The following is a 13,741-nucleotide window of genomic DNA, read 5'->3' as shown; positions in this document are numbered from 1 at the left end:
GCCCTTCGCTGGACTCTCTCCAATTTATCCACATCCTTCTTGTAGTGTGGGGCCCAAAACTGGACACAGTACTCCAGATGAGGCCTCACCAATGTCGAATAGAGGGGGACGATCACGTCCCTCGATCTGCTCGCTGAGAGAGACAAGCTTACACAGAGTTCTTCTTCAAGGTTGTCTCTCTCATCAACAGACATTGGTCCAATAAAAGATATTACCTCACCCACCTTGTCTGTCTGATATCCTGGGACCGACACAGCTACAACAACACTGCGTAGTAGGTGACCTAATCTAGCTGCCTACCAGTGCAGGATTGGTCCCTTTATGTTGTAGTGCTCTATCAAATCTAGCTAAATATCTCAGATGTGGCTCTTTTACCATGTTTCTTGGAAAACTATATTCCATAGTACGAAATAGCTCCCAAAAAGGAAGTCTTTATTTGCTATTTAGTCTATTTTTTTCTTTAATTCCCCCCTCCCCTAAATTTCTAAAGCTGCAGAATGAGCACCCATTTCTACTTTGACCTCTGGTCACTTCTCTGTGACAGATCTGGTCCAAAGAGAAGTTAGGTATAAGCCATTAAAACACCCTTTGCTGTTAGACCATTCAAAATATAAAAATGAAATTAGTTTCTATATGAAATGGAGATTAAGGATAAATAATCCCTGAATTTCTCTACCATTGTGCTAGTTCTTTGCACAGAACTGAATGTTACCTTCTGTGATCTTTATCTATTTATTTCTTCATCACAGTTTGATAGTGGGGTACTTAAATCAATGTTCAGCCTATGGAATGGGCTGAAAACAATTGTGATGCCATACAATTCTTCCAGGCTGCAACAAGTCAAAAATAGCTATTCTTACCCTGAAGTTCAAGTAACACAGGCAAATAATATGCTGCTTTGTCTGCTTTTAGATAATCCAACAAGCTCTAGCTCGTCCCTCTTTTTTTAGTTGAGTTCAAGCATGTATTAATTCAACTGTTTCTGTTTTGCTTGATCAGGCTTTCAGCCACTCTTATATTGTTAACAGTTTGTCATTCCTCCATGAACAGGAGGAACAGTCAGGGTGTAGAACACGATTGCCCAAATATAGGACCAAGAGATGCTATTAGAGAGAGCAATTTCTGTACTTCACACCATTACTTTCTTACTTCAAACTGAGAGATAGATACCCTACCCTGTTCTACAGCAGCATGTCAAGGAGTCTTCCATTCTCGGAGTCTGTTCTCAGGCTCAAAGTTCAGTACATGTAGGATCAGAATGATTGAACAAGAATTTTCCTATGATTACCTAGGAATGGGATCGATTGGGTTTTTTTGTAGTAAATGTCATCACGAACTCCACTCTGATGCTACAACAGAGTTGTCTTTCAAATATACTTATGTAAGTGTTAGTAATCACACCCATTTTAAGCCTGATATCAAATTTAATAATTTGGCAGATTTTATTATGAGCTAAGATTTTACTTTGGATGTGGTTTTGAAGAATATGCCAAATAATGCACCTGCATTGAAAGGTGAAGTGAAAACTGCCAGGTTTTGAAGGTCTTTTGTTAAATATGCTGCCAGCTTTTGTCAGCTTTCGATGGATAAAAGGGGGGGGGAAACCCTTATTAGCTTTCACTCTTTTCCCACCCAACAATACATCAAGACTATGAAAGTCTAGTTTGTATCCACAGACCACATTCCTAACGCTGGTTCCAATGCAGATGCTGTCACTTACATTATCTCTCAAGATTTAGACATCGTTCAGGCAGAGAAATTCTAAGTGCACGCAGCACCACATATGGAAATCACTCTATTCTGGCCATATTGTAGGGCAGTGTATTTTACATTCTTAGGCACCCGTGTGTAATACCATTGGAATGTAACAAAGACACCCGCTAGCAGTGCTATATCGTTAAGGGTTTGTTAGCTTTTCCATTATAAACCTTGTTATTTAGGAAGATTATAATTTGGCCATCAAAGTTTTCTCTGGACTCAGACTCTGCCTTCAGCCTTATTTTTCAAAAATGTTTTAAAAATAATTTTGATTGTTTTAAGAGAATAATTGCATTTGTTTTCACATTTGAATGTGCTTTTGTAACTCAGAAGCAGCTTTCACTTTTAAATCACTATGTAGCCAGTCATTTGTCCATAATGCAGATTAGGTGCTGTGTATTAAAGTAACTTTTTTGCTTTCTTTCCTTTTAAAGAACAGTTCTTCTGTGCGCAGCAGGACTATTACAATTATTTGTACTTAGCAAGCCCAATTCACAATAAAGAACACTACTGCACTCGTTGGGTGGCAGGCACAGGGGGAGGTTTGTGGACATGTTGCCCAGATAATATATATGGCTTTTCATAAAAGCTGGTGCAATGCGATGTACAAATGGAAAAACACATTTATTATTATTTTTCTTTGTTTAGTGAAGCGGTGGATACTGAAATGAACTGTATTAGGAGGAATATCCTGCACGGACTTTAAAAGTTATTACATGTATTTGAACTGAATACAGTCTGGTTTTGGAAGTCCTCATGGATGTGCAGATTGAAAAGAAAAAAAGTTGGGCAATATTTAAAATGTATAATAAGGCACATTCTGAATATCGCCCCTAAAACACGAACTTGGATGAACGTGAATAAAACATCAATGCCAGTGACCAGTCTTGAAGTTGTGGGTTTATCTGTTTGTTTTCCTTCTCTTTTCTGTCTCCCACCTCCCTTTCCTTCACTCCCCTTTCTGTGTTCTGCCTCTTTTATTCCCTCCCCATATAATTCCTTCTTTTCCTGTATCTAGTGACCATCTCCATCAAATTCTCTCCTTTTCTCTGTGTCTCTCTCTCCTCATTGCTTTCTCTCAGATCTCCACACTATCCATTCATGCCATATATTTCTTCCTCCAGTTTTCTGTCTCCCTATTTGTTATCCTCTGCCTCCCTATTCCTACCTGCTTTTCTCCTACCTGTTGCCCTAATATTTTCTCCTGCTACTTCACTTTCCTTTCCTAAGTTCCACTCACCTGCTCTTCCCTTTTCATCATCATCTTGTCTCCCCTCCCTTCCAAAGATTTCCCCTCGTAACGCTAACCAAAATCTATGCCTCTAGAGGCCAGTCAAAAGGATCCATGCAATGTATGGGCTGGGCATGGTGGTACTCAGCAGCAAAGATCAGATGACCCCTTTTCTCCTCAGTGCAGCTATTTGGAGTGGTGGTGAGAGAATGGCAGCTCCTCCTTCTGCTGGCCAGTCCCAGGGGGCCCTACTACTGGGATAGAAGTGTCAGCAGCAGCAAAGCTGGCAGGACACCATGCTGGTGTGTAACTTCTTAGGTGTTCTTGAAGCACACTGCTCTAGGTGAACACCAACTAGGTTGTCACAGCTTTTTCACAGTATACTTCATACACAGTGTAAAAATATGTGCCTTTACAGTACCTGGCAGTGTCACAGCAACTCTGTAAATAGTGTGTATTTAAAATTGTCTGTAAAACTCTGCCAGGGGAATGAATGGCAATGTATACTCATTAGAAACGTACTGCCTTCTGAACAGCTCGTGCAGGGGCTGTGAGGGGAGCAGAAGTAAGACAAAATGGAAAAAAAATAATGGTAACCCAGAATATGGGTTGGACTGAAATCTAGACTGGTGAAAGGCAACGAAGGTGTGAAATCTGTAACTGGCCCTGAGCAAGGCACCTTGAACCAAGACTACAAGTGTAAATCTAGTCCTAAGGATAGGACTAGCTATCTGGTAAACACAGGCCAGAATTTTCAAAGTGTGACTTCATATTTAGGCACCTATATGCATGGTCTTTTAGAGGTGCAATTCCCAAATGGGAGCTGCAGCATCTGTTGAAATCAGTCCATTTATTTAGGTGCCTAATATTAGCCTGTCAAATTTGGAAACGTTGCATAACCACACACTGAAATCACTAACTAAGAGGAAGAATCTCCCAGGCAATAGAATTTCACCTTAAATTGGAGAAGATTGCTGAATAGTAAAAATGGCATTTGTGAGGTGTGCAATAATGGTATCATTTCCAGAAATACAGCCAAAGAGATACTGGGGGCCTAACCTAGTGCTTATTGAAATCAGTGTAAGAACTCCCGTTGGCTTCAGCCGTCACGAGATCATGCCCACTGTGAAATAATTTAGCTCCCAAATTTGAGCCTTTTAAACCTGTAATAATTTGGCGATATACAGCCAAACTTTTACATTAGCTCTTGCCAAACTTGTAAGTAGCCACTGGTGTTAAAACACACAAAAGGATACTTTTTGTGCTGTTGTGTTCTCTCTGCTACCCCTTCAAGTAGCAACACCATTTTTCTCTTGTGTCTTTGATTAGGTGGCTGTGATGGGGTGTCCTACCCTACACAAGCTCAGGAGGAGTGAAGGTGGCAAGCTGAGCCAATTAACTCCTTAGGCTGTATGTGGAGGAGGAGTCAGGGAGCAGGGGTTGATTAAATGAGGCTTAGCTGGGCAGGAAAAGGAAAGGCCTGTATAAAGCCCAGGAGCTGAGAGCAGAAAGGGGCTGCAGGGAGGAAATCTTCAGTTGCTCCCTGGGTGACGGGAGGTGTGTTGGTACTATAAAGGGTAGTCCACAGTTACTCCTTGGGAGGAGGGAGTTGGGAGGCTGGCAAACCCAAAGAGGAGGGAATCCAGGAAAGTCGGCAGAGGCTCAGGGGAAAGCACCAAGGAATAGGAGTGCAGACCTTGGCTGCTGACTGGAAGGACCCTGAGCTGGAACCTGGAGTAGAGGGTGCCTGGGGTCCCTTACCAGTCACTGGGGACATGGCACAGGCCAGGCCAAGGACAGTGTACTGCCTGGGATGATTTGTTCTGGAAAGATTTTGTGACACCCCCCCGGAAGGGGGAGCCATGTCAAGGGAGCAGGCCGGGTCATGAAAGGGACGCTGCAGTTCCTGGAGTGAGAGGGGTTGATAGGATGACAGAAGAGACACCACCTGAGGAGGGCACAACGTCTGGCAGAGCTAATCCCCAGGACGGCTGGGAAGAGGCGCTATGAGCGGTAAGTGCACCCTGTGACAGTGCTCTCTGGAGGGAGCGGAGGTGATGATTATTCTAGGCTATGTGGCCTTGGTTTGGCACTTCACTTGCATGTGTTGTATTTTGATTTTTGGATTTTATAACTGTTGTAATTATTATGTGGCACCTATAATTTATAGGTTTCTGCTCTGTGAATTAAACTCTGTATGTGGAGTCTAACATCTCTTTTGCTGTGCAACATGAAAGGGATAAAAAGAGCTGAAATTCTACTATAATGGCTCCAAAAAATGTGAGATGGAGGAGAATGGACCCAAAATGACATTAATCTCCTAGTCTTGCTATGAGACCTTGGAAGCCCTTCTACGTGAGTGGCATGATGTTGGGGTTCTACTGGTTTTGGGGCAGACTTGCAAGACTGAAAGGGGGCAAAGCTGTGGCAACTCCCTAGAATTTCCCACTGTCGCTCATGTGAAAAAAACATGGCATCATGGTTTCTGAATGAGTTGTGAGACTAGGAGCTGGTGTTCCACAGGCAGCATGGAGAGGCAGGCCCTCTCAAAGGATGACACAAGATCTCCATAGTTGGAACAAAGTTTTCCCATAGATCCTCAGGCTTCAGGTGACTGAGCAGGCATTCTTTTTTGTTGGCCCTCGAATCCCTCCCTCTGAGGTTTTGTCTAGAATAAGAAATGAGGCTGAGGCTAATATACCCTGACGTAACCTCAAACTCTTGTCTTCATGTTGCCAAACCTCAAGGGAATGAGAGCTGGGCTACTCCACCTAGTGAACAACCTAGCATTTCCCTAGACATCTCTTCCATTCTGCGTGGTAAGAGGAATTGGGTGCTCTAAGGTCAAAGAAGTGAAGAAAATAAGTTTGTCAGTTCCAGCTAACAAGGCTATTCATTTGTAAGCATCACTGGACACAAGGAAGAAATGGGTGGGGCAAGGGAGCAATGTGGGGGGAGGGAATGATCAAATACAAAAGGACAGAACTGGCAAGGAAAGAAAATGGTGATATTACAAAGAACGGAGAGTTACAAATAATTTTTATATATTTTTTTCTTTTTATATAGTATTACTAGTACTGTAAGGAGTTTTTCTGTGTTAAGTGTTTTAAGCATTTCAGCTAAAGGCCCAGAATTCAGGGTTTTTAAAACACAGCTATAAAAGTGATCTTCTGATTGGAACATGACATACAAAGCCCTCAGCCTTTTAATAAATTATTTTGTACTACATTAAAATTCTCATCTGTTTGGTTGTTTTAAAGTTCTAAGAATGCACCAACAACAAAAGGGATGTTTCCAGATGTTAGCCTCACTCTGATAATGAAAAAATTACTTTAGTATCTCTTTTAAAAAATTAAATTGTCAGACCATTAGTCCAGGTGTGTTAGGTTTAAAAAACTACATAGGTTGATTAATACCACTTCTTTCAGCATGTGAGCGGGGGGGAGGGGGAGATTAGAAGGAATGATTTTTTGACTGATCTGCTGTCATGGCTGCTTTAAAAAAATCCACATTTTTGGCACAATGCACCTGATTGTGCTGTGAGTACTGCAAGTGGATGTATTTATTAGCTGCCCCTGGAATATTCTTTCTTATATGTGTATCTCAGTTGCTTTGGGGTCAGAGTCTTGTTTCCCAAAGGTCTTGTGGCCTCTGATCTAGTTAGTATCTGTAACACATAGCTGGGCAGATATCCCTCATAACGATAGCTGCAGTCTATGGGAGGGGGGGAGCGATAGCTCAGTGGTTTGCACATTGACCTGCTAAACCCAGGGTCATGAGCTCAATCCTTGAGGGGGCCATTTAGGGATTTGGGACAAAAATTGGGGATTGGTCCTACTTTGAGCAGGGAGTTGGACTAGATGACCTCCTGAGGTCCCTTCCAACCTTGAGATTCTATGACTTAATGAGATACTGGCCAATATTCTACAAACTGTAGCCATATAAGAAGCATGATTTAGTCAGCATCCTCATCCCCATTTCCACAGTATCTCTGTTTTCATCTAATACAGGCCACTAATTTCTCTGTATTTTACCAAGTCTCCTTTACACCTTTGTTATGTTTTGCCAGGTGTTCATTCACCTGGATATATCGAAACAGACATGCAACTAATTTGAAGGCAGCATCCATTGTAGGCCTTCTGTCTTCATAGGATTTGCAATGTTCTTAGTCAAAGAGCTGTATGTACTTGAATCCGATGCTTATCTGAGATCTGATCTGGGAGAGCGAAAGTGAGGTCACTTCCAGCACTTTCTTGACTGACATCCAGAGCTAATGCTCATTTTGGGAGTTTTGCAGTCCTTGTTCACCTACTACATCTCAGCCAACCTTCCTAGTGGGTTGTACTGCTCGCTAATCTCTCACAAGTAGGAATAAGGAGAGGCCACTTGAAGGAAGAGAGGTTACTTTTAAGTAGCTCTTCTATGAGAGTCACCTCTACATAGTCACACTCCCCAGCCACCTTCCCTGCTTCTTTGGAGTCTCAGGAAAAGAATTCTGACATTAGGGAAGGAACTGAAAGCTCTTGGGCACATTTCCCCTCATGTTATCCTCAGAATCCTCCATGAGGTTTGGAGGAGGGAGAAATGAGCAGCTCTAACATTTACTGCTGGCAAGAAGATTCTACAGTTTAACGCCGGGAGTCGCTAATCCCACAAGAGTGACTAGGCAGAGGTGGCGCCCTGGAAGAACAACACTGGTAAGTAACCTCTTTATTACATTACTGATTTATTATTTTATGTGAGGAAAAACATAGATAAAATGGGCTGCCAAACTTCTGAAAGTAAAATTTCTAAAAAGTCAATTGTTTTGGCTTTTTCCTCCCTCCCTCCCTTTTTTTTTGATCACTTCATTCTTCTACTTTCCCCAGTCCCTTCTTTCTCTATAGATCAGCAAGTCTTTTGTCCACTGATGTACGTGCGTGTGCGTGTGTGCGTGTGCGTGTGTGTTTAAAAACTGAATCTGGAGGGAATTTTCCTACTGTTTGACATATGGCAGCTATTCTGACAACACAAACCTTTCTGAGAGGAAAAGATGGGAGACAGTTGAGAGGACAAAGGGAAATAAGTAAAAAGATTTAAAATATTCTGGCAATTCCATTTGCTGTAGAGTTTTTTACACTATCCTGTTTCTTTCTTCATGTAAACCATAGCCTTTTTTGATGTCCTAGAATCATAGGAATGTAGGGCTGGAAGAGACCTTGAGAAGTCATGAAGTCCAGCCCCCTGTGCTGAGGCAAGACCAAGTAAACCTAGACCATCACTGACCACTGTTCTTAAAAACCTCCTGTGATGGAGATTCCACAACATCCCTTCAAAGCCTATTCCAGAGCTTACCTACACTTATAGTTAGAAAGTTTTTCATAATAGCTAACCTAAATCTCCCTTGCTGCAAATTAAGCCCATTACTACTACTTGTACCTTCAGTGGACATGGAGAACTATTGATCACAGTCCTCTTTAGAGCAGCCCTTAAGTATTTGAAAACTGTTATCAGGTCTTCCCTCTCTCTCTCCTTTTCTCAAGACTAAACATACCCAGTTGTTTTTTTTTAACCTTTCCTCTGAACTCAGGTTTTCTAAACAATTTATCATTTTTGTTGCTCCCCTCTGGACTCTCTCCAATTTGTCCACATCTTTCCTAAAATGCGGTACCCAGAACTGGACACAGTACTTCTGCTGAGGCCTCCCTAGGGCCAAGTAGATAGAGACAGTTATGTCCCGTGTCTCATATACAGCTCTCCTGTTAATACACCCCAGATTGATACAATCATTTTTTCCAACGGCATCACATTGTTGACTCATATTCAATTTGCGATCACCTCTAATCCCCTGATCCTCTTCAGCCGTACCACCACCTACCTGGTTATTCCCCATTTTGTAGTTGTGCATTTAATTTTTCTCTTTCCTAAGTGAATTACTTTGCACTTGTCTTTATTGAATTTCACCCTTTTAAACTCAGACCAGTTCTCCAGTTTGTTAGCTGAAGGGAGCGAGAAATGGAGGCACTATTTCTGTTGCTGGCACACAACATGAAACATCAGAGTACAGGAGCCAATCATAGCAGAAGTACCATAGTAGTAAATCAGAATGAAGACAGTGCATACTCATAGTACAGTACTGTAGTTCTGCAACTTGTACCCACAACCAATCAGAGCAGGAAGTTGTATTATTGGAAAGATTATACAATTAGGCATCAATAACTGTATAGTATCTTTGCACGCTGGTTGAGACCATTTGATTTCACTGTAATTTAGGATAAAGATGTTTTCTTTCTGATCATTTGCTGTTATTGGATTTTATGCTGCTTGACTCAGTGACTGAGCTCTTCAAGAGATCCCAAAGGAAAGGGCTTTTACATTTTATTTGCAAATTATTATTTATTATAAAGCACCAATCTCACAACAGTATCTAGAATTCTGTACCTAATAAAACAAATTCTCTGGTGTTAATGCCTAGAGGGATCCGCCGCAAGCAACCTGGATTCAATTTTTTTTCCAGAAATTGTTAAATACTTTTCAATGTGTAGTCAAATGTTTGGTTTTACTGGAATTGATTGAAGTACTGATGTGCACTCTGATTTAGATTGCTATTTTCTCCTACAGCCCATTTGATTTCTTAGTAGATTAATGTGCTTGCCTAAACTACTCCCAAAGATAATGTGTATTCTACCCATTTATTGGTGCCTTTGGCAAATTCAGAATGAATGTGGTCAAAAAGCCGTGTAATATACTTTTCTCAAAGAATTAGACGTGTTTATATTGTACCTGCCAAATACCCTATAAAAAACAGAAGTTGCCTTTTTGAAGTAGGCAATAGCCATAAGCCCCTCTCATGGCTCCTTGCCAGACATTCCATATCTTACATGTTTGGTATGATTCAGCCTCCAATTTACAAAACTCTTGAGCATGTGCTCACACCCATCACAATTCAGGATGTCATGTCTACTAGCTCAACCTGATCCCTTCTCCATGGTTTATGTAGGACAAATGCGAGCAGAAGATGGGAGTGCAGCTGCAGTGATTGGTGGTGGTAAGCGGAAATGGCCGTGCCTAGCAGTCACAAGTGTACAGTTCTTCGAAGTAACCCCACCTCTTGAAACAAAGGCCAAAAAGTATTGTAAACCTGCAACTTGTTTTGTTTGCTGTGTATCAGTGATCATCTGTTAGCTAATTGCCACAGAGACATCTGAACAGTTTGGTAGCTGTTTGACAATCCCAGCCCTTATATCATACAGATCCGATATTGCGATACTTGTGCGTTTGATGGACTTGTAAAAAATAGAAAGATGTACGAGCAGGCCTCATTCTTATCTGCTTGTAGGGGGGAAAAAAGCTCTCTGCCCACTCCCTTGGCTGCTGGCTGGGGCTCTCCTCTGTTCCTCCCCACATCTCTTCTTTCCTGGGTTAGCTGAGAGAAGCTCCATTCCCTTCACTCCCACCCACAGAGACTTTCTAATCCCACCACCTCCTTCTTCATCCCCCACAGAAAGAGGAGATCGGGCTCCCAGAAGCTTTAACTACAGTGGGGAGTTGTCGGTGACTATCTCTCTCTTCTTCCCATGAGCAGGGATGAATCAACCATTGGCCCAGTTCAACATGATGATTAGCAAGTGCCACTGGAGTACAGTCTCTCTCTTTTTGCAATTAACAAATGAGAGTTCAGCAGCTTCTTAAACAAGTTCAAATTCTATCGTCAGCCCTCCCACCTTGTGACTGAAAAAGAGCATGAAAAGGCAAGATGCTCTTTTACCTGGACCTAGAGGAAGATGTCCCATATTTTGGTTGTCTCACAGTGACCAGAGTGTGAGGCTGTGTGCTTAGAAGACAACTGCTGCTTTATAGCAAACTAATGAGATGATGGTTAGGGATATCTTTCTTTCCAGTTTTAACCTTAACCTTTAACCTAAAAATTAGTTGTTCTTGCCAGGAATGTGTAAACTTAGGAACAGGAGACAAGTAGTCTTGGCTTCCATCCCTTCCCTAGTTTCCTCCCACTGCTAGCAGGACTTCATCCTTCCTCCTGAGCCCACCCTTTCTGCTCTTATTAAATAAGACCTTTTCTCCTTCCTAGTTTGATCTCCAAAAGAGTCCCATCCTCATCCACTTTTCTTCAGCTGCCAGCCTTGCTCTCCCTGCTGAAACATCTTGCCAGCTGTATGTCATTCTTTCTCTCACCCCAGTCTTCTTTGGAGACCTCCCCCCCCCCCCGCTTTTTCCTTTCTTAATGGAGGGGCAGGGACCCAGCATAGCAGAGAAGTGGTTAATTGGAACTTTCAAGTCATTAGAATTCCAGTGTTGCTTATCTCCCAGTACAGCAGCCTCAGAGAAACCTGGACACTAGATAGTCCTTAAGACATTGAACGTCTAGAGAGCAGCCAGTTAAAGAAGGGTAATTGATCACATATGAGTATATTTGGAGATGGGAAAAACATCACATGACAGAATAGGACCTAAAATCAAAAGTTCTAATTTCCCTGAATTTCTTGTTTAATTTGCAGTGTGATCTTGCTGGAAGCAGATCTAGCTTTCCTGAGGGCTGACTCTGATTTTTGACTGGCATAGGCACCAGCACAATACTGAGCTGCATATGAAACTTCCAGCTGAATTCAAGTCAAAACTGAATGAAATACACAGAAACTAAGGAACACTTACATTCCTTGGTGTTAGGAGGTGCCAACAAGCATGAGTAGCAAACCATGCCATAGATGTTCCTGGGTCTGTTTTCCAACATGTAGTAACTGCAATAAAGGGTAAGACAAGGCAAAACAACATCAGTGCATCCATCACAGTTGAGTACAGTTGAGCAGAAAGCAATTACTCTAAGATAAAATCGCTTTTTAAAACTTTAGCAAGCAACCAGGGACTGCTAACAGGGAGTTTTGAGAGGGAGCTCTCCAGGTGAAGGAGGAACAAATATGGGACCCTTGGGGTAAGTGCTGTCTGTAGTGTGTGTTTGTGTTTGGGGGTTACTTGCTGTGTGCTGAGCTTGTGTTTGTCTGTCTGTTTTTGTTTGAAGGATCGTGTGCTGTGGCCAGCAGTTGGAAGCTGTGAGCTTCTAAACAAGGTATGAAATCTAGAAGCCTCTGTTCATTGGCTGAGCCTTAGTTGTGGGCAGGGCTATCAAGAAGAACAGGGCTTTATAAAGCAGTGAGCAAGTAACCAGGGACTGCTAACAGGGAGTTTGGAAGGGGAGTGGAAAGGGGCGAGGTACACTTGCCATTCTTTAAAACCTTTAAACTAAACTATAAACAAAACTTCTTGATTTAAACAAAACCCCTATCATTAACTTAGGTAGCTGTAGGAAAGTTTGCAGGCAGAAGCCCAGCAGCAGAGTGAGGGCTATCCTGTTTATTGCTCTCAGTGTAGCATGTATGATTACCTGCCCTGTGAGCAGGTGGCATATGTGTGCATCTGGTGCAAGGAACTCCTGGCCCTCAGAGCCAGTGTACGGGCTTTGGAGGCCAGGGTGGCAGAACTGGAGGAGCTAAGGAAGTCAGAGAGGTATGCTGATGAGGCTTTCTGGGACACTGTAGATTTGTCCCACCTCTGGTCTGACAGCACCTGCACTGTTAAGGAGGATGAAAGGCCCAGTGAAGGAGAACAGTTAACGGGAGCAGAGGGAAACATTCGCATCGTTGGGACCCTCCTTCCAGATGATGTTGGGGTATCCTCTCTCACTGAGGTTACCTCTCCAGGGGAGAGAACTCCAGTCAATAGGAAAAGGCAGGTGTTAGTAATGGGAGATTCGATCATTAGAAACACAGATAGCTGAGTCTGTGATGACCGGGAGAACCATATGATGACTTGCCTGCTTGGTGCGAAGGTTGCAGATCTCTCAAGGCATCTAGATAGACTTATGCGTAGTGCAGGGGAGGAGCCGGTGGTTGTGGTACATGTAGGTACCAATGACATAGGGAAGGGTAGAAGAGACGTCCTGGAGGCCAAATTTAGGCTGCTAGGAAAGAGACTCAGGACCTCTATGGTGGCATTCTCAGAAATGCTTCCAGTGCCACGCGCAGGGCCAGGCAGGCAGGCAGAGATTCAGAGTCTCAATGTGTGGATGAGACGATGGTGTAGGGAGAAGGGGTTTAGATTTATTAGGAACTGGGGAAACTTTTGGGATGGGGGAGCCTATACAGGAAGGATGGGCTCCACCTAAACCAAAGTGGATCCAGACTGCTGGCATTTAATATTAAAAAGGTTGCAGAGCAGTTTTTAAACTCAGCCCTGGTCTACACTAGGACTTTAGGTCAAATTTAGCAGCGTTAAATCGATGTAAACCTTCATCCACATGATGAAGCCCTTTATTTCGACTTAAAGGGCCCTTAAAATCAATTTCTTTACTCCACCCCTGACAAGTGGATTAGCGCTTAAATCGGCCTTGCTGGGTCGAATTTGGGGTACTGTGGACACAATTCAACGGTATTGGCCTCCGGGAGCTATCCCAGAGTGCTCCATTGTGACCGCTCTGGACAGCACTCTCAACTCAGATGCACTGGCCAGGTAGACAGGAAAAGAACCACGAACTTTTGAATCTCATTTCCTGTTTGGCCAGCGTGGCAAGCTGCAGGTGACCATGCAGAGCTCATCAGCACAGGTGACCATGCAGAGCTCATCAGCACAGGTGACCATGATGGAGTCCCAGAATCGCAAAAGAGCTCCAGCATGGATTGAACGGGAGGTACGGGATCTGATCGCTGTATGGGGAGAGGAATCCGTGCTACCAGAACTCCGTTCCAGTTTTCGAAATGCCAA

At 42.9% G+C, this 13,741-nt stretch overlaps 1 protein-coding gene across 1 annotated transcript in view; it reads right to left on the bottom strand.

Moving 5' to 3' along the window:
• Positions 1-13,741, bottom strand: part of EDAR (ectodysplasin A receptor) — a 70,122-nt gene that overhangs the window by 15,870 nt on the left and 40,511 nt on the right. Inside the window, exon 4 of the mRNA XM_073327446.2 lies at positions 11,639-11,724. Coding sequence (XP_073183547.1) covers positions 11,639-11,724 — 86 coding nt within the window. The remainder of the gene's footprint in view (positions 1-11,638; positions 11,725-13,741) is intronic.

This window comes from Lepidochelys kempii, chromosome 1 (genome assembly GCF_965140285.1).
Source record: "Lepidochelys kempii isolate rLepKem1 chromosome 1, rLepKem1.hap1, whole genome shotgun sequence".
Taxonomy (NCBI): domain Eukaryota; kingdom Metazoa; phylum Chordata; order Testudines; family Cheloniidae; genus Lepidochelys; species Lepidochelys kempii.
This window is presented reverse-complemented; position numbering and strand designations above follow the sequence as displayed.